The following is a 25,610-nucleotide window of genomic DNA, read 5'->3' as shown; positions in this document are numbered from 1 at the left end:
GCAGCTGCTGCTGCTGCTTCTGCTGCAAATCCTGCAAGCCCGGGCCGCTGGCTGCCATTGAACGTCAGTTTGCTTTGTAACTGAATACACAGAATGGCCTCCCCTTCACTGCTGCCACTTGTCAGCTAGCTGACTTTTGCTATGGCTAATGGCGGCTAAGTGTGTAGGGGCCGTGCAGGGGTGCGCAACCGGCAGCATTTATGTCACGCCCTGTCAATGAGTGCGTGCTAAGGAGCGAGGCTTTCGTGGCATGTGCAAATATTTGTGTGGCACCCAAATAAATACGGTTTATAATTATCCAGGCTGGCTGTAATTCGGGCACACGAGATCGCATTCTGGCACTCAGGGCGTATGCGCAATGCGAGACACATGCTACGTGTCATGCGCCACGCTTCAGGCGTCGCGCGTCACATGCGTGCGTCATCGTAATTTTGGGTCTCCTTTTAAATATTTTAATACAACTCTTTTCCTTATATTTATTTATTTGCAGCTACGCCAAATTTATTATCGCTGGTGTTTGGTTTATTGCGCTGGCAACTGCATTTCCCATACCCGTCGTCTCCCGCCTGATGGTGCCCAGCTCCATATGGCACGAGAAATGCGAAAAGTGAGTAGAAACCATTAACAACCAAATAGTGTGTGTGCGTGTGTATGGGTGTGTGTGTGTGCTTCAAGTGTAGCATTAAAGATATGACCATGGCATTGTCTGACGAGTGGCACTTGAGCAAATATATGTGGGCACATTCAAGTCATACGCAGCGCGTGCCTTTGCCCTGCTCGTCAGCCGGGATGGTAGTGGCATGCAACTGGAGCTGCCACATGCTGAAATCGATAGTCAGTCGACAAGCACTCTGCAGTTGTTGTCCTGTAATGGGCTACTTGCCATATTCTCTGTGAACATTCAAAATCAGCCAAGAACCACATTCAAATCAACAGTTGAAGACGCTTTGCAGTTTGTGGCACGCTGTCGAGTGAATTGCAAATAAAACAAATTGCACGAAACCCTTTGAGCTGGCCAAATATGATTTAGATTGACTTTAAGCGAAAGTTGCGCCTCATTTCGCATTCAATTACCGCCGGGCAGCTTAGTTTGTTTCACAATTATGGCAACATTTGTGCCAGCTGCGGGCGTTCGTGTGCTGTAAAAGAACGTGCCTAATTACCGCAACATCAGCTGGTCGGTGGAACAAAAGAAGCTTTCGTTTAGTGGACCTTCAAAAACAGGCAATGCTGACACAGAACCATGGGCATAAAATGCAATAAAGTGCACATAAAATAGGAGGGCAAATGGCAGCGTTTATTATGCAAACGATGCACTCTACAAAATAAAATACCTCTTTCATTTGCATGGTAATAATAAATGCAGAAAAATGAGCCAAAAACAGGGAAATGATAGCGAACGTTCTTTTGCTGCCTTTTAAGTTGAGGCGGTTGTGAGTAAGGCAAATGTATTGTTATTAAATAAAATGATAACGAAATAGAGGCAAATTGAGAGCGAAATGGTAACGAAATGTTGGTCAAATGGCGACGCACTTGTTTTTCCTGCCATTTAAGTTCAGGCGGTTGAGAGTTAAGCAAATTTAATAAAACATAATCAAATTTTGGGGAAATAATGGGGAATTGTTGCCGAAATAGTGGTGAAATACTGAGGAAGTAGTGTCGCTTTGAATTAAAAAAAAAATAAATAACATAACATTTAACGGGTTGAGAAATATTGGAGAAATGCTGCTCGGAATTGTGACGATTTCGCTTTTTTCACTTTGTGCTCTTGCCACTATGTTTAGGTGGGTTGAAAGTAGGGACTAGCTTAAGACTTACAAAACGACGAAAAATAAATGAACGAAAGGTGGTAAAACTTTTGCGAAATGGGAGTTAAAACTACGCCAATTTTGTTATACTGTCATTATAGTTGAGAGGCTGAACCTTGGCTCTACAAACTGTAAAATATGCAGACCGAATTTAATAAAATTATTTCGAAATTGTGGCGATTTTCTTTTTCTGTCATTATAGTTGAGAGGCCTTAAAGTGGGGTTTATCAGAAGTAAAAAATGCAGAAACAAATTAATGAAAGTGCAAAAGAGCAACAAAAAATAGTTGCGAAATGGTGGCGAAATTCTGGCGCATTTGCTCTCGGCCATAATAGAGTGAAGAGTTTTCAGGCGCATAACATAAAATTTAAATTGCACGAGCTTGTATGTGTGAGTGTGTGCTTGCATTTGACGGCTTGTATGGCTGGCACAAGCTGACAGCACTTGTGCACCACCCCCATGCCCTTACCGCCTGCATTCCATAAAATGAACGCAATCTTATACCGCGTCCGGCTTTGCTCTTTTATTTTGCATGCCACTCACAAACAACAACAACAACAACGACATGCGCTGCATCCTGCTCTGTCCTTGCCACATCAGATACATCTGTCGCGAGGTCTGGCCCTCGACCGAACAGGATTACTACTATACGCTGGCGCTGTTCACGCTGCAGTTCATCGTGCCACTGCTGGTGCTAATATTCACCTATACTCGGATTGCCATCGCCGTGTGGGGCAAGCGGCCGCCGGGCGAGGCGGAGAATTCGCGCGACCAGCGCATGGCGCGCTCCAAGCGCAAGGTAAGTCCATCCACGCTCAGAAACCGATAGCCCAAAAACCACTTTCAGTTAGCAACCACAAAAACTAATTTGTGGGTAAATGGATTTGGTCATTAGCTGAGGATAGAACCCAACCAAAATTCGTATTAGATAAACGGCAAATGGGAATGCCCACTCGCAATCCTTTTAGTCCTTTACCCATTGCACAGTGTTTCGTCATATATATTTAGCTATGGAAATTTCTTGTGCAGTTCTATTTTAAATATTTAGCATGTCTCCCGACTCGACACCGCGCACCGCCTCATGCAAATTGTGTTGCGCACTTTCCAACTGAATTCCCCTCTGTGATTTTGTGAATATTTGCATTTGCCTTTTATTCGAATGCAAAATATTTCCAGGACCAGTTAACATTTTGTTGTTCTCCGCTCTTGTATCAAACATTGCACAGATTCCGTGAGCTGAGAATAGCTGAGATAATTGAAGCAAATATTATAGATTGTTAGGGCGATGACTCGAAAAATTGAGTGAAAGCTGCGCGGATTCGAACGAGAAATTAGCGAACATGAATTTCGACTTTCGGAGTGCGAAGAAAGGTTACAAGTTGGCAACGATTAGCTTTAAGACAAGCTAAAGACAAGATTTTTTTTGTAAATTCTCAAAAGTCACAGTGAGCAAAAGTTATTTGTGGCTCAGTCAGTTGAGTCAAACAGTTTTCTATGGATAGAATTGGTAATTTTTTTTTGTATATTTCTATAAGTTGTAAAGCGTTTTTTACAAAAAGGTTAAAGCCAGTAGATTTGAATGCGAAAGATCACAATTGAATACATTAAATGTCATTGTTTAGGTAAAAGTCAATGCTAGGCATTAAGTCAATTGGTTTCCAATTATATCCTGAAGAGTTCAACTGCCTCCAGCCGGGGTAACATTTCGACTGAAGGTGAACCTTGTCGGCATAACAAATCGCATAAAATGCACATATAATCAACAGTCTGAGGCTCAAGCTCATCTGCAGCTTTGGCAGACACCCAACCCAAGCAGCTGGATGCATTTGCAGTGTATATATTGTATTTGAAATAAATAAATGAGAAAAGATTTATGCAGCGCATGCAGCAGCAGGCTTACCTGTTGCCCAGTACGTGAGACGCCTAACAGCTGTGGCGGCAGCTGAGGCGGCAGCTGGCGGTGGCAGATGCCACCTTTGTCGCGACGGTGATCAGTTTGTGGTTTCCAGGAAGCGTTTTGGCGGCGGGTGACGACGACCACGTAACTAGTTGTTAAACGAGCCTTTGCGCTTTATGGCCAATCGAATTGTGGAATTTCCATAGACGCCTGCCACAAAGAAAGCCACAGCCAGTTAGGGTACCAAATTTATCTACTTGACCTCTGCAAGTCATCCACGCAGCTGGGCTTCCAAGAGTAAAAGCAGCAGCTGCCCAATTTTGGCGTATTTTAATTAACATTTGCCGATGCTTAATTAAGACATGTCCATTGTGAAGCACATCCACCCATCCATCCATCCATCCGTCCGTCCATCCATCCATCCACTGCTTGACCAATTATGGCCATCAGATTTTGCCCTGGCTCAGTCAGGCATGTGCATCTGCTGATTAAGCACAAAGAAATACCAATAGCGACAGATTCCTCCATAATAATGCTGGACAGTTGCGCCCACTGCCGCGAATGTTACCCAATTTCCAGCCCAAGGCAGCAACAGCAGTAGCAGCAGCAGCGGCAGCGACAGCCGCATCTGCCATTCACTTTTCGCTGTTGTCTGTCGACTGTTGGTCAATCTGGAGACCATCCTTTGGAGGCACCAAATAAATAACCAGCATTGAAGATTTTACTGGCATTTTCTCATGACTTGAACGGTTGACAATTTCTTCCTTGTTCAAATAGTTGGCCAAGCGGCAGTTGAAATGATTAGCAAATTACGGCCACAGCAACGCGATCATCTTGTTAACGATAATAATGATGACAGCCATCAGACTGTTATTAAAAGCCAATGTATGAAAATTACACAAAAAAAAGACTGTTGCTACTTTTATTTTTAAACTCAATTGCCAAAATGGGCCGTGTACGTGGCGTATACGTGATGCGGCAAATAAACCGACTTCTGCATTCCCCTTGCCAAATTTTTGCCGCAAGGGCAAAGTGGATTAAAATGCTGTCAAATCATATAATGTGAAGGGGCTGAAATCTACAAAATTTTACCAATATATACAGTGAAGACACACTTGGGCGAACTGTGCCGCCTAATAGACGGGGAAGTGGATGTGGCTGGATTTATAGTGCTTAGATAATATATAGATAATATCCGTTAGCAAAGTCTTAACGGTATGTTACTATGAGCAGAAAGCATTAATGTTGGGGCTCGGATTCGGAAAATCGGATCAATTTATCGCTCATTGGCAGCCCAAAAGAGCGATTAGACAAGACATAGGTTGTAGACTGAAAAACACTTCTGTTTATTAAGATTCCTTCGCTTAGTTGAGATGTCAGATGTCGTCAAGGAATTACTTTTCGTATTAATTCTTATAAGAATAATTTGGTTTGCAAACTTTTTTTTTTCTATAACATAGCGCGTATTGAATATTGTCATCGTTTATGGAAAGCATTCCCGATTAGTTCCAACAGCCGAGTCGATATAATCATGTCCGCTTGTCCGTTTGTCTGTTTATATGCAAACTAGTCTCTTAGTTATCGCTTAGTTAAAGCTATCGTCATAAAATCGTTCGGCGTCCTTCTGTTACAACATGTCGGAATTGGACGGATCAGACCACTATAATATACGTATGTTTCCCGCAATATCTTAAGGAACCTTTAAATTTACTTACTTAATGCTCCTCCTGTTATACTCCTTACATATTTGCGAAATCCTGTCAACATCGGGATACTATGTAATGTGGCTTAATTTTAAGAATCTGTCGATTAATGAATGTTTTTATAAAAATACTTTTTGCTATCCAGATCTCTTAACCACACTCAGTTTTGATTAACTCTACTATGTTTCTAACACGTGTAAAAAATCCTTCTTCTTAGAAGGCCGGAGATTTCCAGCTACTATATCATATTGTTATAGGAACAATCAGTCGCAAGTAGTTTCTAATTAAGGGTATTTAAACTTGTAACTGTTCTAACTTGCTGTTCAATATTTTGCGAAATGCCTCCAAAAATCATTTGCACGAGCTACAAATCACAGACTGACTAATTGCTCGAGTCGAGCCAGCGTCAGCGCCGGTTTTGTTGGCCATGGGAAAAAACAGCGGCAACAGCCAAAAATAATGCAATAAAAACAATCAGCTAAAAGTAATAATAAAACCGCTGACTTACGGCGATGACACGTCACAGTTGACAGTCAGTCGGACAGTGGCGAAAAAAAGCAAGAGAAAAAAAAACATATATATAATAACTGACATGCAGCAAGATGCAAGATGCATAATGCTGCCCCGTGGCCACTCATTGATAGTTGGCTGCAGCAGGGCGGGGACTGGAGGCAGGGGCGGGGGTTAGGGGTGCTGTGGTGTTGGGGCAGCTGTCGCTTTGTCAAATCGACGCCAGCGCATTGGAAATTTGCCTCATTTGGCTGAAATTGCTACTTGTTCGCATGTAAATCTTTAATTGCATAATTGGCTGCAAGAGGCGCAACCGGCTACTCAGTTTGTCTGTGTGTGCAAGTGTGTATGTGTATTGGCCAGTCTGTGTGTGCCTGATCCTAGGTGTCTGCTGACCACGCCACAACAAAGACTGATGATCAGCCAGACATGGCCAAATGCCCAAACCGAGGCGGCAACGGGCTCATTTCATGTATCGTTTTCTCTCTCTAACTCACTCTTTCCCTCTTTGTTTGCTGCTGCTGGTGCTGCTGCTGTTGTCTCTTCGCTGCAATTTCTTTCTTCTGCTGCAGTTGCAACCTCGTCTCTTGAATTGTGTTAAAATGTTAATTTCGCATTACGTAATCTGTGTCATATCCAGCCTGCCGGGCAGCCCGGCTGTGGCGGGGCATACAGCAGGGGCTGGGCCAACGGCAGCTTGAGTCACTGTTGCACTCCCAAGTCGCATCATCTTCATCATCGCTGCACACACACACAAGCCAACATACTCACAAATACACACACACAGACACACACACGCAAACAATGGCAATGTGCATGGGAATAAAAGTGAGAGGATTCCCAGGCTTGGCCAGGGCTACAGCTGCTTGGCTGTTGACTGCCCACATCCACACCCACTCACACACACACACACACATACACCCACACACCCACTCACACACACGCACACATACACACACAGTATCACAACAACATGGCTTGCACATTTTGTGCGTTTTGTGGCAAATTAAAAGATATCACTGCCGCGAAGCGGCTGACTACAGACAACAGTTACACAGACTGCAATTAGCTGTTCCCCTCTTCACACAAAGCGTCCACACACACAGATACACACACACATACACATTTGCTTTCATTTGTATCTTTCTGCTGGCTGCTGTTCATTCTCGCGGCTCAAGTTTTGCGCATTCCAGAGTCCTCAGAGCTGCACTTGGCTTTTGACTGATTCATTTCGTTGCAATTTGTTCGAGTCAAATGCAATTGAAATTTGTCTCGTTGTCAAAAATGTTGCTACAACATTTCATAACTGGAATTCGTCTCCTAAATAATGTCTGCAAATATATCAATGCAAAAGTGACTTGAGCAACATTTCTGTGCATTATTGCAAAATCCATTGAAAACATCCGCTTTCAAAGCATCGCCCAAGGGCTACGTGACAAACTGTGAGATGGGATAAGTTATTTTTTGCAGAGGATATTGCAGTGACATACATCAGCACGTGCATATGCATATATATCTGTATATTATGTATATAAAATAAGTCAGGTTTGCCTAGCTTTAAATATTGAAACCAGTTTGAGGTCTTTAAAGTGCGCTTACAAAGCTGGGCAGAGGCATCGGGACGAGAAACCCGCTTCGATTAATCGACAGCTCGCTTTCTTTGGATGTCTGTTTTCTTTTTAATACTCAAATCCTTAAAAACATATTCGATTAATATTAACAAAATTACATGCAAAGCCATCTAGTTCTGGTGAAGAGAGTTAATAGATTACTTTCCATTTACTATTTATCTATTTTACACTCTGGATACTTAATATTCTATTTTTGACTAATTAAACATCTGAAAAAAATAAGTCTTATTAGAAAGAGAAAGAAAACCTGTCAGATACATACACGATTCCTTAAACCTATACATTATCTGTAAGGTCATCTAGCTCTGATAAACATGATAAACAAAAGAACGAGCATTGATTAACCGATTAGTCGCCTGAACTTAGGATACCAAAGGGTATTCGTAAGTCGTTTACCCCTAAGAAGTTAAAAAAGGTATATGATAGAGCTTTACAAATATGTTTATCTAATACTCCAGAAAAAAGAAAGAAAAAATATTCTCATAAGTAGTTTATTTGTTAATAATCAGGTGAATTTAGAAGTTTTCTAAGCTAGTTTCCCCCTATCTTCATTAAATAGCCAAACCCAATGTTCGTTTCAGTCATTTTAATAGCTTCTTCTGCTTCCTGCGCATTTATTATGGTTAGCCCCAACTAAACAAATTAATTTCTGGCCATTTGTGTTATTAAATGGTGACTTAGAAGCATAAATTCTGTAAATAAATTAATGCTACCATTATGAAATAATTAAATTGCTGTTGATATTTGAGTTGGTTGGTTTTCTTTTTTTGTCATGGCTTAACCTTTTTCAATGACTAGCTAAATAAAACATGAAATGTGAGCTTTTGCATGGCCTATTGGCCCATAAATTAGTCAATTAATGGCCGTAAATTAAACAGTGGCTGCAGTAAATCAAGCAACAGCTGTCATAAGTTACTCTGCAAATACGCGTATACATACGTAAAAACTTCTTTTATATACCCGATATATAATTTCACTTTAAGCCCATCAGCATGACTTGGCACCATTCCAATAAAGAAGCAGAAGCAGCTCCTGAGAGCTGACTGAGCCGACAGGGGCGACTTTGGTAGCTGCATTTGGCAGACAGCTGTCGGTGCATTTGTTGTTACATCTGCTCATTGTTGCTGCTGCTGCTGCTGATGTTGTTGTTGTTGTTCTTGCTGCTGCTGCTGGTGCCGCGGTTGTTGTTGTTGTTTGTATTACATAAAGAAACATCTTGACTGTTTGTTTGGACGCCCGAACAAGTTTATTCTACAGCGAAAAGTGAAAGGCTTTGGACTAGCAGCTGAACTTTTTGGATTGTAGCTCCGCCAAATTCGGGTCAGTGACGCACTAAAAAAAACCGCTCAGCTACAAGTCTGTGCGATCGTCATGGCAAACACTTTGCACATCTTCTCATTACATTAACAGCAGCACAATTTCAATGGCTAGCGGGGACAGCAACTAGTCAGTATTTCATATTCATACTATCTGAACATAGCCGGCGTTGTCCGGCTCAATCTTTCAGCTAGATCTTATGAAATTGATGCAAATACTACCATATGTATACGTAATGTGTAGCGCATTCATTTTAGTTATCTGCAAAACCTTAGGCAAAAGGGGAATCAATATTCGGTTTGAGGAAGATGACTCTACTTTTTTCTTATAATTAGATTAAGGATTTTCTGCCATTTAATTTAAATACTTGTGCTTGTGAGCAACAGTAAAAATTAATAATTAAATAGGTTTCAATTCTGACATGCCTTCGCTCGAGTCTGGTTTCTTACAGCAACAGGCAGAGCGCGTTGTATTTGCCAAAGTATGTTTGTCTTCATGAAATACCTATGAGCCCTAACATCATCAGTATTACAGCTTTGAGTATTGTGGTCAATAAATTGCAATAATCATGGTTTAGCCTGAAATGTATTTACCTCCAATGACTTTTTACTTACACAATTTATAATAGTTGAAATCCAATTAAATAGAGTACTTATAATTGAGGAGGCAACATAAACAGAAAACTTATTAAAACTGAGCTCAGAAGTTGATCATTTTTGCGGTTTGTGAACAGCAAAAGCAAAAACCAAACATAAATGTTTTTTTCGCGATTTAATCCCGAACTTTAGGCTCTATACATAGCTTAAATGGCGGCAACAGTTTGCGCCGCATTAACCCGGTTTTTTACGAGGCGTTCGAAAAAGCCAGGAAACAATGAAAAAGTGCGAGTGAAAAAAAATAACATTGATGGTAGAGAGCGCTCCGTTGGGTCAAAGTTGTTGTAATTAAAATGTTTACAACACCATGAAATGAACAAAAGGCTACCGAATCGATGTACATTTTAAATTGAGAGAAGTCCAAAAGGTGGGCGCAACTCAAGCGTGCTTTACCTACCTCCCCCCGCCCTCCAACATGCCAAACTTTCAATAGATTCCCTAGAGTGCAGATTTCTGTGTATAAGGGGCCAGAATTTTAATAATGGAAATTTAAGCTTTACTTATAGCTTGTTTGTTCTAAAAAACTTCATACATAGTTTTGCATATATATGTTGCATATATTGAATACATTTTATAGCTGGCTACAATTGAGGCGTAAAATATAAATGTCGTTAAGTCTTAAGATGCAGGCGGAATAGTTTGAATATAAATTATTAAAAAACTATAAATCTAAATAAAGGCGGGGAATCAGCTAATAACTAAGCAAATCAGTCGAAGCTGAACCTGAAACGAATCTTATGTGGGAAAAAGGATTTGATTAAAAATAATATTTACTCATTAACAATATTCAAAGTAATCTAAGCACAAGATAAATCATAGTTAATAAACAAAAGCGGCTCAGTAGAATTTCCTTTAAAGTCGATTATATGAGAACGAGAACATAAATGTATATTTGAGCTTGAGCAAACAAACCAATATGCAAGAACTCGAACCAAACCAATGAAAATGTTATTATTATTACATAAATTATGGCCCCAAATAATAAGACATGCTGCAGACATTTTCGGGAGTTGATTTTAAGCATGTTGCATCATCCGCAAGATTGGTTTTTAGTTAACGCTCACTTGAATTTATTTTGTTTTTTGCTTTTGTTGTTGTTTTCTGTGAGCATTATTATAGCGGCAACCACTTGAAAGCCGTAATTAGTTTACACTTGCGGTAATTGCGGCATAAATCTTGAGCTGCAATGTGTCGTAATACTATTAAAGGCACACACATACACAAAAACACACTTAATGTTTTGAGTTTTTGTTTTAGTTAGCTCTACTTAATCCCACACAAACACACACAAGCACGCACACACACACACTTACACATACTTACACCAATTCCCCACACAGCTATATTACGTCGCCCATCCCTTTGGCCAGCGGCAAATGCAGACCTCCAACTGCAGCTCTATCCTAGCCAAAAAGTCGCATCGCTGCAAAATGATTTGTGGCTCTAATGGCTGCAAAGTCAGTTTGTGCCGTGTGGTACTGGGATTTGTGGCAGCTCAAAGTGAACTCTATTCGAGGGTAGTGGAGCTGAAGCCTGAAGAGGAATTGCAATTGGAATTACCTGTGCTGCCGTCACGTTATTTTCAACTCAATGTAACAGCAACACGTCGGGTATACCCGACTAGAACCCATGCTCAATTTTTCTTTGTATAATCACGCACGACTCACGCGGAGCAGTTTATGCTGCGACTATGATTCTTCTTTCTTTAAGTCCTCAATATCGACAATGCGTTCTGGAATAAATTTGGTTTTTGTTATCCGATCATTAAACAATTCGAGTGTGTATAAATACCAAAGCCAGGAGTTATAATGTCGAAATTTGAAGGGTGAATAGCTCTACAATATATTTAAAAAAAAAACGAATTGATATCGATTCTTATGCTATGATTTAAAACAAACTTTAGCTTATGCACTAATGATTTTAGAGCTCGACTCGGCAGGAATTATTTATATATAGTCCTTATTGAGTTGGAAAAGTCTCCTTATCCTTGGTATAAGGGATAAACCCAAGTTAGCCATTTACAATGGGCTCAGGGTATAAAAATAATAAAATTATAAATATTGCTCTCCCAGTGGCGCTTCAGTTGGCACTTTCTTCAACAACAGCGCGCACGTTCCATTGTCCCATTTTACCGGTCTGTCTGTCGGTTCGCTAGTGGCTCTCCAGACGGAAATAATATTGTGCTATCATTGCCCTTTTGAATGCCTTTTACCTTTCTTTCACAGAGCGTGTGGTTGGCATCGAAATGCTGCGCTGTATGCCTCAAGAGGTGCCACTTGCCTTTAATCGCCAGTGCCACAGGAACTTGCATTCTCAGATAGTTTTCTCTGCTACCATTATTGCCGGCACGTTTTATTGGAGCTATTAAAATGACCTCGCTTCCAAGTTGTATATCTACTGGACTGCCGGCAATAATGGCCAACTGTTTGGCAATAGCAATAGTAACATTGGGTTAATAAGGGGAGTGGGCAAGCCAAACGATTCAAACCTGCAGTTTTTATTTTAAACAAGCATTTATGGTACTTACTTAGAAAAACACTTTTTCTCATTGCGAAAGGTCAAGCCGCTGGAAATGCACAAAATTGAAAACTACAGAAACGTTTTTTTATTTATTGATAGAATCAGGCATTGCGTTGGTCTACATATAATTTGGTTTACAGAATGAATGCAAATGGTTTCAAGTTAAATCATGGTTCACTGGCTTTCCAAATCGTCAAAATTCTTGTAATTTTCAATATAACATTTTTGATCAAGTGTTTTTTGGATTAAAATAATTGGTTTGGTTAAGGAAATGGCTTATTTGGATTTAATTTATGGCTTATCATACACAAAATTGGAATTCTCTTAACTAACCTAACCTTCGTTCAACGAATCAGAACTAAAAACTCTGATATTTTGGAATATTTCCAGCATTTATGAACTGGACTGCTTTCATAAGGTCAACCCAAGAAATGAACTGTAAATAAGCAATGCATATATTTAATTTAAATTTCAAGGAAACGCTGCAAACAAGTAATTTATTCGCAGGTAAATAAAAGTTCTGCGTTTTCCACACGCAGTTGGACAAACACTTGTTTTCATGAGATGCGAAACGCAGTCGCCGGCAGTCGTCGGTTTAATTAAAACGTGAGCAATAGCTGTAATGAATTGCACGCCTGATTAAAGGTGTTGCTGCCGTGGCAGCATGAGTTGCAATTAACAGCTGGCACAGATGGAGCCGTTGGCCACGCATGACCCAAGCCGGGCGCTGCGTTCGTGGCGGCAATTAGAGCAGGATCCCTAAGTACATCGACAAACTGAACATTTAGCGTAATTGTGCGAAAATAAACGGATCCCTGGCCATAAGTCAACTTGCATAAGCTGCACGCTGCAGCGCGTCGTCCGTTTGCATCCATGGGATACATCTTGTGTGCGACTGCAAAGCAATTATGCTGCCACTAAAATTGCGTAACGTCGACGACAATGGCTTTGTTTGGCCTCTTTATTTAATGGGGAAATTCGGTTACATTTTCAAAAGCGCAGCTGAAATACATTCTATGCATGAGACATCCACGGCAAAGCCAGTGCGGGCAGTTTGCTGCTTATAAGTATCTTAAAGATACTTGTATCTATTGGTTGTATTAGGCACTCCTTTTTGTAACAGAAATACATATAAACTCATTTCATTACACTTTAACTGCATCTCAAAAATTAATATATCTTAAAAATATTTATATATTATTGTTGTCGACTCTAAATTTAACATTTCGAATGTCTGCATCTGAATCTATCTTTCTATCGCGTATCTTTTAATTGTAGCTGTATACCCAACATATAGAAAGATTTTGCCATATTATTTATTTATAAACCTAAATTGAGTATTCTTGTAAAGCCTTCTTTGATTAAATAACTTTAAGATACATTCATGTTTCAGCTTAAAAGAAAAGCATTTATGCATATTATTCAGATATACATATTTACAGATACATTTTACAGATATATTATACAGATGCTAATTCGTTTGCTCTGAAAAAATTTTTTTTTGTGGCAAAAGAAAAGCATCTAACGTACTGTCCGGGCAGTTGAATGTGCTTCGAATTGGTTTTGCCTTGGGCCTTGTGCTTGATTTGTGCATTTCCTGGCATGTTATGTAGGCGCCTGTTGAAAGGTTAAGAGCCAAACGCCAAGCGCCAAGTGCCTTTCGTTGACTTCCTTCGCCTTGGCCAGACTCAGTCTCAGTAGTTGCAGTTATAGTAGTTGTTGCTGTTGTTGTGTGGTTTGCGTTGCATTCGCAACTGTGGCAAGGCCTACAAGGTTAAGTGTGTTGGTGCTGGCCGATCGGCTAGTTAAGGCAACCACTTGCGGTTGCTGTTTTAGTTTTATGTGCGGCCAAGAGGGAGAGTCAGACAGTGGGATAGGGGTCGGTCAGGGGGAAGCGGGCCAACTATTGCAAGCTGCTGCCAAATGTACGATAGCAAACCAGTTTAACTAGTGACCTTTTGTGCGGCATGCACACAATTTTCATAATCCATTGCAAATGCCTCCAATCAAGCCGTATGTCAGGTGCGTGCGGCGTCGGCGAGGGTGACGGAGGCGTAACCACAGCTATCAATAACTAAGCATGGTTTATGTTAAAACAAAAAATATAAAAATAATAGAAACTGGCAAAAATTTGTTTAAAGTTTTCACGAATGCAGCCAACCGTTTGGCAGACAAGTTGCGCGACCTTGCCACAGAGTTGTTACCACAGCTGTAATGTCATATAATCTAACGGCGCAGCAGCATGACTCGAGAGTTTTCCCTTTGGGGCCCAGGTCAATTGAAACAGTGCTTTTCCGGCACTCAATGAAGTCGTTTCGTTAAGACATAATTATCACCCCATAATTTATATACACAAATCCATATGCGAGCCTCGCTACCTCGTTCAGTCGTGCCAACAGCACTGACTGCAACTCAAACACGTTCGCTCATTAATATTTACGCTGCCAATTGAAGCAGTTGCTGTTGGCCAAACGATGACAACAGCAGCAGCAACAAACAAAACAACAAACACTACAGCAACAACAACAACTGCTTCAACAATGTGATTTTTGCATACAAAATGAGCTGCAAAAAAATCAAATCAAGCGTCGCTTTTCACCTGCTGCTCTTGTCACAGGTCCTGTTGCGGCACTTAAAAAGCATTTTATGCAGTACCAAGTTGCAGCAGTAAAAATAAACGAGCAAGAATGCTGCAGTCGGGTGTAACCTACTGCGCAATACTCGTTCACAGTCCAACGACAGCTTGCAACAGCTTGTTTAGGATAGTTCATCGGAAGTCTTCATTCCATACAGATTTTTGGAGGCTGATCGGGTTCATAAAAATGTGATTCAAGCTTGAAACATTTCGGAACTTAGAGAAATTTGGGGCTTGAACGTTTCCTAATGGGCGTGACAGTTTGCCTGGACGGAATATGCAAGAGAATAAATCACAAATATCAATATCAAATATACAAATATCAAAATTACGTTTTCTGTTTTGAAACTTATTTACTAGAATATTTTCCTAAGAGATATTTCTGGTTTAAAACAAATAAAATGGCTTAATAGGCATTTCAGGCTGCTGAGTGTACGGACAAGCATTACAGAAAACCAATATACTCTTTTCACTCTTAGAGTGAGTATAAAGCAAACTTTGGCAATAACATTTTCATGCCAGATGCATCCCAATCGACAGGCATGACCAAGTGTTTTGGCCCAGACAACAGCATAAATCGCAGACGGCTGTCAAAGCAGAGTCACAGCTCATTTGCTTGTCATTTGGCTGACAGCGGATCCTGCGCCGAACATTTAAATTAATCTTGGACAACTGCAAAAGCTATTGGAAGTGGGACGAGGGGATCGGGGCTGTTTGTGGCAGCCACAACCGCAACATCTTCTCTGCGTGAGTGCAGCCAAAAATAAAAAGCGAAAGTTTCTTAGCCCGTTCGACAACGCTGGGAATCTCAATCTCTGCCCGTCGAATGGCCATTTATCTTTTGGCTCAATTTGCGCTTACCTAATCATCGTTTGTGCGGGAGCAGCGGGTTGTGGGGGTAGGAGGAACGCAACCGGGTTGCGGGCAATCCCGCCTGTGCATCCTTTTAGCGCGTTTGCCACGCGTTTTTTGCCATGACGCCATAAATCGCATTGATTATCGCGCGCGGCTTTACACATATATCTTTGTATCAGCTTTTATTTGCATTCTGCAAAAGCTTATGTAACCACAGGTTGACCACAGGTTAACCACAGCCTGTAGCTCAGCCTGGGTATCAATTTACGAAGTGTCATTCGTGGGGCATTCTTTGACTTTCCGTTTTACTGCTGTTGACCCTAATTGATTTGAATAAGTTTCTTATTTTCGCATGTTTTAATACCCTAAACAGTTTTGAAAACGGGTGAAACAGGGCATGATATCGTGTATGTAATTAAATCTGGCCAGGTTCGTTTATGTATTCATCAGTTAACGCCAGCCGATCTCTAAGAACTCAAGAGCTAAAAAGTTTCTAAGTCTCCACAGTTCCAAGTTTTCTTATCGATTACTTTCAATAAATATGGATTATTGTTTTTGAAGCATTTGTCGAAGAGTTGAAAAACCACAGAGTCCAAGTAAACTTTTTAGGAGTTTTTAAAGCATACACAGCTCACAAATGTTTCACTTTTTATGGCAAAATGCCTGTTTTTTTGTATTTACACAAGTTTTGATACCATATTTAAGACCTATACTTCATGATAATCGGACAAAGCCTACGTAATTCTAGAATTAATTTCTCAAAGAAGAAGCACAGCATATATGCAAATATACGGATGCTATTCTGCGCTGGCTACAGGGTATCTCCTATTCGGGCACCTCACAAAATCACTTTTGTTGTTCTTTTGTTTTTTTTTCTTGTTTTTTTATAACTTTTGTGCGAATCCTACATGGCCTTGGACGCCAGCTGGCCAGCTTTCCATTCGATTGGCTCTTATGAGCCCTTTTTATGCTTAATCAATCTTCTGACCTCAAGTTTTTGACCGTTGTTTGGCCAGCCGGCTGTTCGGGCAGATATTTTGAGCCCAAGTGTTAAAATTATATGCAAATTATAATTTCGTTTCGCAGGACTTGTAAAACTTGAACAAAAAGCAAACAAAAGTGAAAAAGCGAAACAATTTCGCAATTACAATTATTTATTAACTTGGTCTTTAATTTAAATTCCAACGAAATTTTTGAATCTTTGCCCCTGTCAACTATCAAGCAGAAGGTCTGACATTTATATATAACTGAAGTGCACTCAATTTCATTTTGTTTCTATTGCCGAAACGGAAGTACTTCTGTTGGATAAATTCAATTACAAGCTCCTTAAGTCCAAATGAAGTTTCTGTGTGGCGAAATTAAAAAGGACATTTACGTCAGCATGAAAAGAGGCTCAAAAGCCGGAGCTAATATAAATTAAACAGTTAGCTTTACTACAAATGAGAGCTGCCATGGGCCAGGGGTTGACTGTCATGTCATTTATGGGCCGATCACTCGAGCGGATGTCAAGGCAACTCACGCACACACGCACTGCCGATAAAAGATACAAACGCACAGATACAGATACAAATTGGCGTTGCCTAGTATGGCAAAAAGTAAGAGGTCTTTAAGCCACGCGCAATTTATGTAAATAATTGTGGTTTCTTCTAGCCCCAACAAACAGACACGATTACACAATAGCCGGACAATGAACGGGGGGCTCAGTCAGCCAGCCAGTCAGTTAGTCAGCCAGTCAGTCAGTCAGTTAGTCAGTTAGTCAGTCTGACAGTCAGTGCTGCAGCGAGTGGGCCAGCGACAGCGTTTGCTTTGTGTCTAATGACCATTTGCATTATCTGCTGCCGCTGCTTCTTCTTCCTCATCAGTTGCCAGTTCTTCAAATTGCACGAAATATTCACAAAAGCGGCGAATGGCCCAGGGATGCGGGCACAAAGCTGAAAGAGGGGGGAGAGGGCGGCGCAGCCAGAAGGGGTGTGTGTATGTGTGTGGGGGGCTTGGACTGGCGCTTGATGTTGTCTTGACAAGTTGTTTCGTCAGATATGCAAATGCTGTCGATTTTTTGTTAATGTTTGCAGCCATTGTTGTTGTTGTTGTCCGCCTGTGTTTGGGCACGTGCAAGCGTCGAAACACCTCAAAAATTACCAGATAATTTCAAAGAAATGAGCCCAGGAAATGGGAAAATAATACCACAGTTATGCGAGTGTTGAGCGCGACCTGCTTTGCAAAATGATTAAAACTACAATTTCCAAAAAACGATTCTAGTTTTGGCACGCCGAACTTAAAATACCCTTTTTGACATATGTCTTAGCAGCTTACAAATATGTCAGTGGTGTGTGCTATCCTTTAAATCAAAACAAAATTCGATCTATGTCCCATTTTTCGAGCGATGCTTCCTATAGAGCTGGATAGGATCATTTTTATGATATAGTGGTCCGATCCGGACGCTTCTGAAGTACATACTGTCTGCAATAGAAAAGTGGAAAAAAGATTTTATTAAGATATTACAGCCGAGAGACTAGTTTACATACACAGAGACATAAGGCTATATCGAGTCAGCTGTTGATACTGATCAAAGATGTTTCCTTCTATGCATCACATATTATAATACGTTCTGCAAGGGTATAAGATGAATTTTATAAAAGTTTATTTTAGTAAATAAATAATCGAAGCATTAAACCAACTTAGATCTGGGCTGAGGCATGCTCTGTGCTTAATATTCCATTTGACATTTTCACCTTTGATCCATGGCAACACCTCTTTGTGACCGCGATCCCATGGAGTTTAGCTACGCTCATCATCTCTTGCATTCCCACAGTAAATATAAATTATACGACTGCCCAGACTCTATATACATATATATACATATACATAAATCCAATTCCGCGATTTCACTTCGGATTCGACTTTTATTATTCACTGCTGTTCGCAGATTTGAGCCGTGTATCAAAAAGGGGGCGGCACTTCCAAGGGGGGCGGATGCCAAGTTGACTCGCTTCGATTGAGTGCCAAAGCAGCAGCTGTGAAACATACATATTTAAAATTCCCAACGGCTACGCTAAAGCCAACCAACTGCAGCACGAATCGCACGACAATGGACAAAAAAGAAGAAAAAAAAAAAACAACAATAAAAACAACAAAAAAATAAATATTCACTTTTAAGTGCAATAAAATTTTGACAAACGAAAACCCGAGCAGCTCGGCAACGTCTGCGAAACCAGGACGGGGGTGTGTGTGGGGGTGTGGCAAATCCGACAGCTTCAGTTGCAGTTGCCACTGATTGAAAGCAAACAGAAAACTTTATGAGACTGCAAACTAAACAGCGACTGACTTTTCCAATTTATATAAGGGCAGCAAGAATTGCCAGCTGTTGTGCGCAAAAGCTTAAAAACTCTCTATTTATATTAATATGCTTATTATTGTTATGAAATGCAAATTGGTTATTGATTAATGAAACTTGGATCCTGGTAAGTCATAGATAGACACAATTGCGTCTGCCCACTAATGAGTGATCCGTTTGCGGGATGTTCACATATAACAAAATGCGCCTAGTCCAAAACATGTTCTCGAGCTACTTGATCTGTAAAGCAAAACTCGAAGAGGTTAGGAACAACAACAAAAAAATCATTTGATGGCTTTGCTAGAAAAAATTCACATAATAATTTACTATTATTATATAAAATAAGTTAATATTAAGGACATTTTAAGGATTAAAGAGGTTTCTGGGCAAAGTAAACAATCATAGCCCAGTCCCTTTTTCTAATACTCTGCAAAATGACGAAACCCTTTAAGACCCACTCGCACGGTTTGCTAGATAAATATGTACACCTTATGTATCTCAACACGAATATATATAATTGATGACGCTCACGTTGAAAGTGCCCAGCCCAATGCCTGACGCACAACATTTATGATAACCTCTACAGGGGGCATAAAAAATACTGCCGCTGTTTAAGACACAGCCAAGGCCTGGCATGTCCTTCGCTGTGTTCTTTTATTTTTAATGGGTTTTGTCATTTTAAATTAGCCCGCCATTAGGTTGGACATTTCCGCTCATTTGGCAACATTTCTCCGGCGACACTCGCTCCAGTGCTTTAATGCTTGAAGGCGACGGCGACGGCGACGGCGACGGCGACGGCGACGGTTGTCGTTGACTTTACGCGTTCATTACATCAACTTTTACGATTTAAATAAAAACAAAAATAGCAGGCAACAATTGTTAGCCACGTTAAGTTTGTTTTTTTTTTTCTTTCTGTTTTGTGCTTTTCACACAGTCGATAGGCAAATGAGGGACGACGCGTTTTAAACATTCGCTGTGCGCTTCATTTATAGGAGAAAAAATAAATTACGCATACGACGCGTTGTGCGCGAACAAGTAATTCGCTCGTTTTACAGACGCGGCCGCGTTTATGTCAGTTGCAGTGATTGTTGTTGTGGCTGTTAGTGTTGCCTTGACAGACACGCTGCACTGGCTCGTAATTCGCTTAATTGAAGTTGGAAGCGTTGCCGACGACAACCCAACACAACGCATGGCCCACATTCTGCGCCCGCTTTTGGATTTGGAGCATTGAAACTTGTTTCCGCTAGCAACCCGGTTGCCTGCTCTCCATCCTGCACAATTTCCACCTCTCTATTCCTGTTGTTGTGCCATGTGTTAGCTTTAATATTCCCACCATTGCAATGCAGCAAATGTTACACACATGCTACAGACTGCCAAATCTCTTATCGAGCGTGTTGCACTTTCAACCCACAACTCTTGACTTCCTCAATTTTTTCTATGAAATATTTACTTTCTACTTCAAAGAAACTTGCGCCAAAGTGCGTTTTGCCGTTGTCGAGACAAGAGAAAATAATTTGGTGAAAAGTAAATAAAAAAGTGTCTGGCGTTAAATGCATAGCAGCTGCGTCTCATTCATGGCCGCGGCCACGACCTGCACTCAGGCCCAGACCTGAACTGTTTCCGCATCATAAATAATCCAACAAAGAGGCTCCACATGTTTCGCCAAGAAATTGTAGGTTCACTCCCAACAATTAGGCCAGATCCTAAACAGACTCCGGGCCTTTTGGCAAATTGAAATACTTGCGCACAATTGATATCATTAATATGCAAATGGCATTAAAAGCGCTTCCACCGCCCACCCGACCACCCGGCCGCCCGCACAACAGCTGCTAAATGTCAACGTCATGCGAACTTAATGCACAATTTGCACATGTCGAGTGGGGAAACCACGCGACGGCATCAAATGTGAGGCACGTCCTTGCAATTAAATTAAAAGGACGACAGCCACCCAAACGTTAAAGCAACTGCAGCTCGCGTCGCTAGAGCTGGCCGCTTCTCGTGTTCATTTTAATTGTAATGAAAAAAACACGTTACCTCATACGATGTATTAATAAGTCTAGTTTCGTGCGTGCTCGATTTGAGTTCATCTATATTTTCTTTAGTATATTTATGTAAGAGCTCTCTGTAATGGCAGTAGTTATTTTTTCCTTGATTACCCAGGGAACCGATACTGTTAGATTTAATTACTTAAGAAATAACGATTATAGAAAGGCTAAAATAAGTCCGAATATCGAAATATATCGCAGTTTAAAGTAGACAACTTTATAGACATAAAGTAGAACGAATATTGTTTGATTTATAAATCCACCTGATTTTGATAAAAACTTGCTAAACATTTTTCACAAATTTGTTTAAAAATTTAAAAATTTAATTTTTTGAAAGTCAAACGATGTTTCGTTGTAGGTCTGACTTAATTTATGCGGCTAAATTAATATTAGATAATCGAATTCCATTTGCTTAACACTCTATATGACTATTTCAATATTTTTTTTAATAGCAATCGATACTTTAAAGCCGAACTGACTTAAAAGTTACTTCGTACGAAGATCTCACCTTATAAACACAAAATATTTTAAGAAAAATATACTTCCTTAAAAATGTAAATGCAATATGACTCAATTTTCTTCTGCCGGCAGTCTAAAAAATATCGAAGTTTAATTAATAAAATTTAAATGCATAACAAATGAAATTCCAAGCCAAATTGTTAAGCTCTTGTTTAATTATCTAGTATTTTATTTAATAAATCCTCTTACATCGTGTTTAGAAAACTGGACAGTCTCTCATCTCTAGCAGCAGCTAAAAGTATCAGCTAACGAGGCTGCCGAGTCAGCTCCAGGAATGTTTCCCATTAGGAAAAATGCACGCGAAATTCAATAGAAAGAAAAGTGCGCGAAAAGCTTTCTAAATCTAAAAAGGGATAGTCTTAAATGCTATTCGTTAGCATCAAGTTACTTTATTTAATAGACTTTGTAAATAAATACCTTAGTGACACTGCAAATCTGAGCGAAAAGTTAATAAAAAATATTACAGTAAATTGAGACGCACTTGAGTAGTCCGTAAGTAACTGAAGGTATCGATTCCTGTGGGGTTAAACGCACAGCATATCTAGCTCTTAGGTTCCCAAGTTAAGCTTGGGAAAACTCTAAGGTAAATAAAATCTTAAATTAAAATTAAACTTTCGGCTTGCCAAAGGTTTAGTGGCAGATTAAAACTTGGCTGGTTGCAACTTTTAATTGACAGCAACTAAATGTTGCATTTAAATTAAGCTGCAATCTATAAGTGTTAAGGCCTCAAATCGAACCATGTAAGCTTTTAATTTCTTGACAATCTCAAGTCGCAATTGCCAAATGGTCAAACGTTATAGAACTCTTTTTTTTTTTTGGCTAGCACAGCAAAAAGTCGTTGACACTAATTAGCATTTAAGAGTTGGCAACAAGTTGCCGCTGCAACTACTACAGCGCAGTGGCGAGCATTCGAACACAACAAACATGCTGTCAAGTGCAATAAATAACAAGTCTATGAATACAGCATGTCGATCTGTCGTTCGTTGAGCAGCAGCGCGCATCGCCAAAAGATGCTGCGGCAGCAACACAGCCACAAAAATGTCAAATGTAAAAGCGAAACAGTGCAAGAGCCAAGCTTTAAGCAAACAAGAAAAAACAAAACTGACTGAAATAAATGGAGAAAAAAGAAATAAAAATTGTCTACAACAATTCAAAAATTTGCACGCTGTTGTCGCTGTGTGTTTGCCTAACAAGCAGGAAGTGGCGCCGTAGCTGCTGCTCTTGCTGGAGATGCCACTGCCTCATCAGACATGCACACACAAATATACACATACCAACATACACACACACCAACACACACTCACAGCAGCGACAAAAAGATGCAGGAAGCAACAACTGTTGTCGTCGTCGTCGTCGTCCGCGTCTTCATTGGCTCCAACTTCCTCCTACTGGCCCCCAGCGATGCACAGCACCCACCGACCGCGCAGCTAGTTGCGTGAATCGCTGCAATCTTCATCTTTCAGTGTCAACGGCGCAGTCACCCCCAATCGCGCTGCCTCGGTAGCAAAGGATGCCCCTCTCCTCCCATTTCTTATACAATTTGCGTGCTGCGCTTAATCCTTTGCGGTTAACTGCTAATTGACTGGCCATAAACAGGGGCCAAGTTAAATGACTAAAGCATACTCAATAAAACTACATCTACGTTTGCATAAAATATAAGCGCTTACCATGAAACTGACACAACTTAAGGAAATGTAGCAATCAGAGTGAAGAACTAAAAGTAAAGCCCAGAAGTACTATTCTATAAATTATTCTATAAATATATATATAAGCAGCAGGAGTAATGGATTTCTAAATATGGTTTCGAACAATTGGCGTGTTTACTATTGAATAACGTTTAACAAGCTGCAGTTTTATGCCCTTAAATATGTATAAGGTATTCCAGGCAGAATTAATTTAAAGATACATTTTTTCACTAATATTGTCTTTAGTTGAGTCCTGTATATATTGCCCTAAGGCAATGTAGCAGACATTGATAAAAGTTTGTATTTTTATAAATTAAGAATTTTGGGACTTGTCTTTTGGCAAGGTAGGTAAGGTATTTTACCTTATACACACTAAGTACTTTTAACACATTATTTCATAGCCTCACTCTTTAGGAAATGCTATCTTGATTATCTTCGGTGTTTATTCAGTACTTAAATATATACTACAGAGGATTTTATATGTATATCCAAGGCCAAAGCTATACCACCAAAAAAATATACAAAAAGTAATCTAGATTTCTACTCGATAGACTAAACACCAGATTTGGTGTTGCTAGCTAGGGATTGCATCGACATCAATCTTGATCGATTACATTGTAACGAGATAAGCTATCGATTATTTGAAATGAACATAATTCCGAGCTATGTTTCAACTCTCAGGTACCTAGCTCTTATATTCTCTAACATCGACGAGAACAGACAGAAGGGCGTACAGACCGTCGGACGTGGCTAAATCGAGTAGGTTATACACTTACAAAGTCCCCTGTCTGCCCGCTTACACACATGTGCACAAAGCCAATATATCTTTTTTAATCATTTATGTGTTTCACCGATTGGCAAAATCTTCTATATATGAAGAATATAGGAGGCATTTGGCAGGCAATCCAAGAATATATACCAAAGTATTTATATATTTATTTGTTAAAGTTTGCAATGCCGTGACTTCTCTTAAATTCTCCATCAAGGCCCAAATTTGTATAAGTTTAATTCAATGATCTGACTAACCCCGAAACTGTCAATGTCAGACAATGCTCTGAATGTCTCTTCAACTGAATAAGCGTGAGATTTATCTAGCGGTTGCTCCTCAATGAACTGCTTTTGTCGATTGTCGAATCGGAAATTGAACGTGAAACGTTTAGGCTCATAAAATGTTCAGATAATTTTGGTGTTGTCTGTGAACTTGAATGTAAATTGTAAATGTAAATTCGATGGACCCGCAATCTGCGCAAATCTCAATGGCAATCGGAATCGGAATGCAACGGCGGCTCATTTGGAGGTGTTGCTGGTTGCTCTACGATTGGAGCTGACGATGGCCACAGCTGCAGCATCTCTTGGTTAACTCGACTTTAAAGGAGTTTGGCATTCAATTGATTTGAGTATTTCCCACATTTCTGTGCGGCACTCGCACAATTTATTGTCGTACAATAAAAGCACTTAAAGCCAAAGAGTCGAAAAGTCGCTCAATGTTCGAAGCTCGATGTTCGTTAGCAAAAAACAATTTTTGGTTACTTTTTTTGCATACGTTTTGGCCAAGAGGAGCTACTCGTGACTGACTCTGGATGTGGATGTAGTTGTGGCTGGAGTCTGGTTACGCAAGCGATTTTCAAGGTGAAATCGCCGGCATTTTGGCTAAAAGGCCGGAAATGCAGTTGTTGGGCAACGTTTCAGACATTAACAACTATTGAAATTTCAGTGACAGTTTATTGTAATTGCATTTAATTTCGACGATTATTGCACATAGTCCTCAATCTGTTTTAGCCATAGCCTTAACATTTATTGTTATTCCATTAATTAGGCTTTGACGCCCAAAGCGATAAGTTTGATTTTAAATTAACATAAATATTTAGTGAAAATTGAATCTCAAATAAAACAAGATTACATTTTTATTTGCTTCTTGTTAAGCTAAGCTTGTTGTAAAGGAATATCTCTTAAATTAGAAAACAGCTCTAGAATCAAGCTGAAGACCTCTTCTGTGCTGTCTCTCCTGCAGTAAGGTATGATATGCCATTGAGTTATCATATTTTTAGTATGGAACAGTGTAAAAGAGTCTCTTCGATTGTTTTTTGAAATGCAAAACATGCGCATAAAAAACAATATCTGAGGGGCTTATCCTGTAACCTTTGCACAAAGCCAAAGGCAGCAAAAAACGTGCCATTGTACAACATTTAATAAAATTAAAAATCGCAACGAATCGCTTTGATAAAAAAATAACAATTGAATTGGTTGACCCGAAAATTGCCGACTAATTAAAAAAAATGAACTCACAAAAACCGTTTGGGCACTTTGTACAATTTTCTCTACCAATTTTTGGCGTAGTTCAACGAACGAGCGATCGATTGGACCATTTCGTTATGCGGTTAAGTGCTCAATGCAATTAACAAACAGAAAAATAACAAGAAAAGGCAAAGTTTTAAATCAAGAAAAACGCAGTTTTAATATCGGTAACAGCAACAACAACAACAAGGAGAGCAATC

The 25,610-nt window shown here is 40.0% G+C and overlaps 1 protein-coding gene across 1 annotated transcript in view; it reads left to right on the top strand.

The window, feature by feature from the left end:
• The window catches only part of LOC115771891 (RYamide receptor), a 43,968-nt gene that overhangs the window by 1,821 nt on the left and 16,537 nt on the right, over positions 1 to 25,610 (top strand). The window contains exons 2-3 of the mRNA XM_030717775.1: positions 491 to 607; positions 2,409 to 2,607. Of these exons, the coding sequence (XP_030573635.1) occupies positions 491 to 607; positions 2,409 to 2,607 (316 nt within the window). The remainder of the gene's footprint in view (positions 1 to 490; positions 608 to 2,408; positions 2,608 to 25,610) is intronic.

This window comes from Drosophila novamexicana, unplaced genomic scaffold (assembly GCF_003285875.2).
Source record: "Drosophila novamexicana strain 15010-1031.04,08,12 unplaced genomic scaffold, DnovRS2.1 tig00000108-arrow-pilon, whole genome shotgun sequence".
Classification (NCBI taxonomy): domain Eukaryota; kingdom Metazoa; phylum Arthropoda; class Insecta; order Diptera; family Drosophilidae; genus Drosophila; species Drosophila novamexicana.
This window is presented reverse-complemented; position numbering and strand designations above follow the sequence as displayed.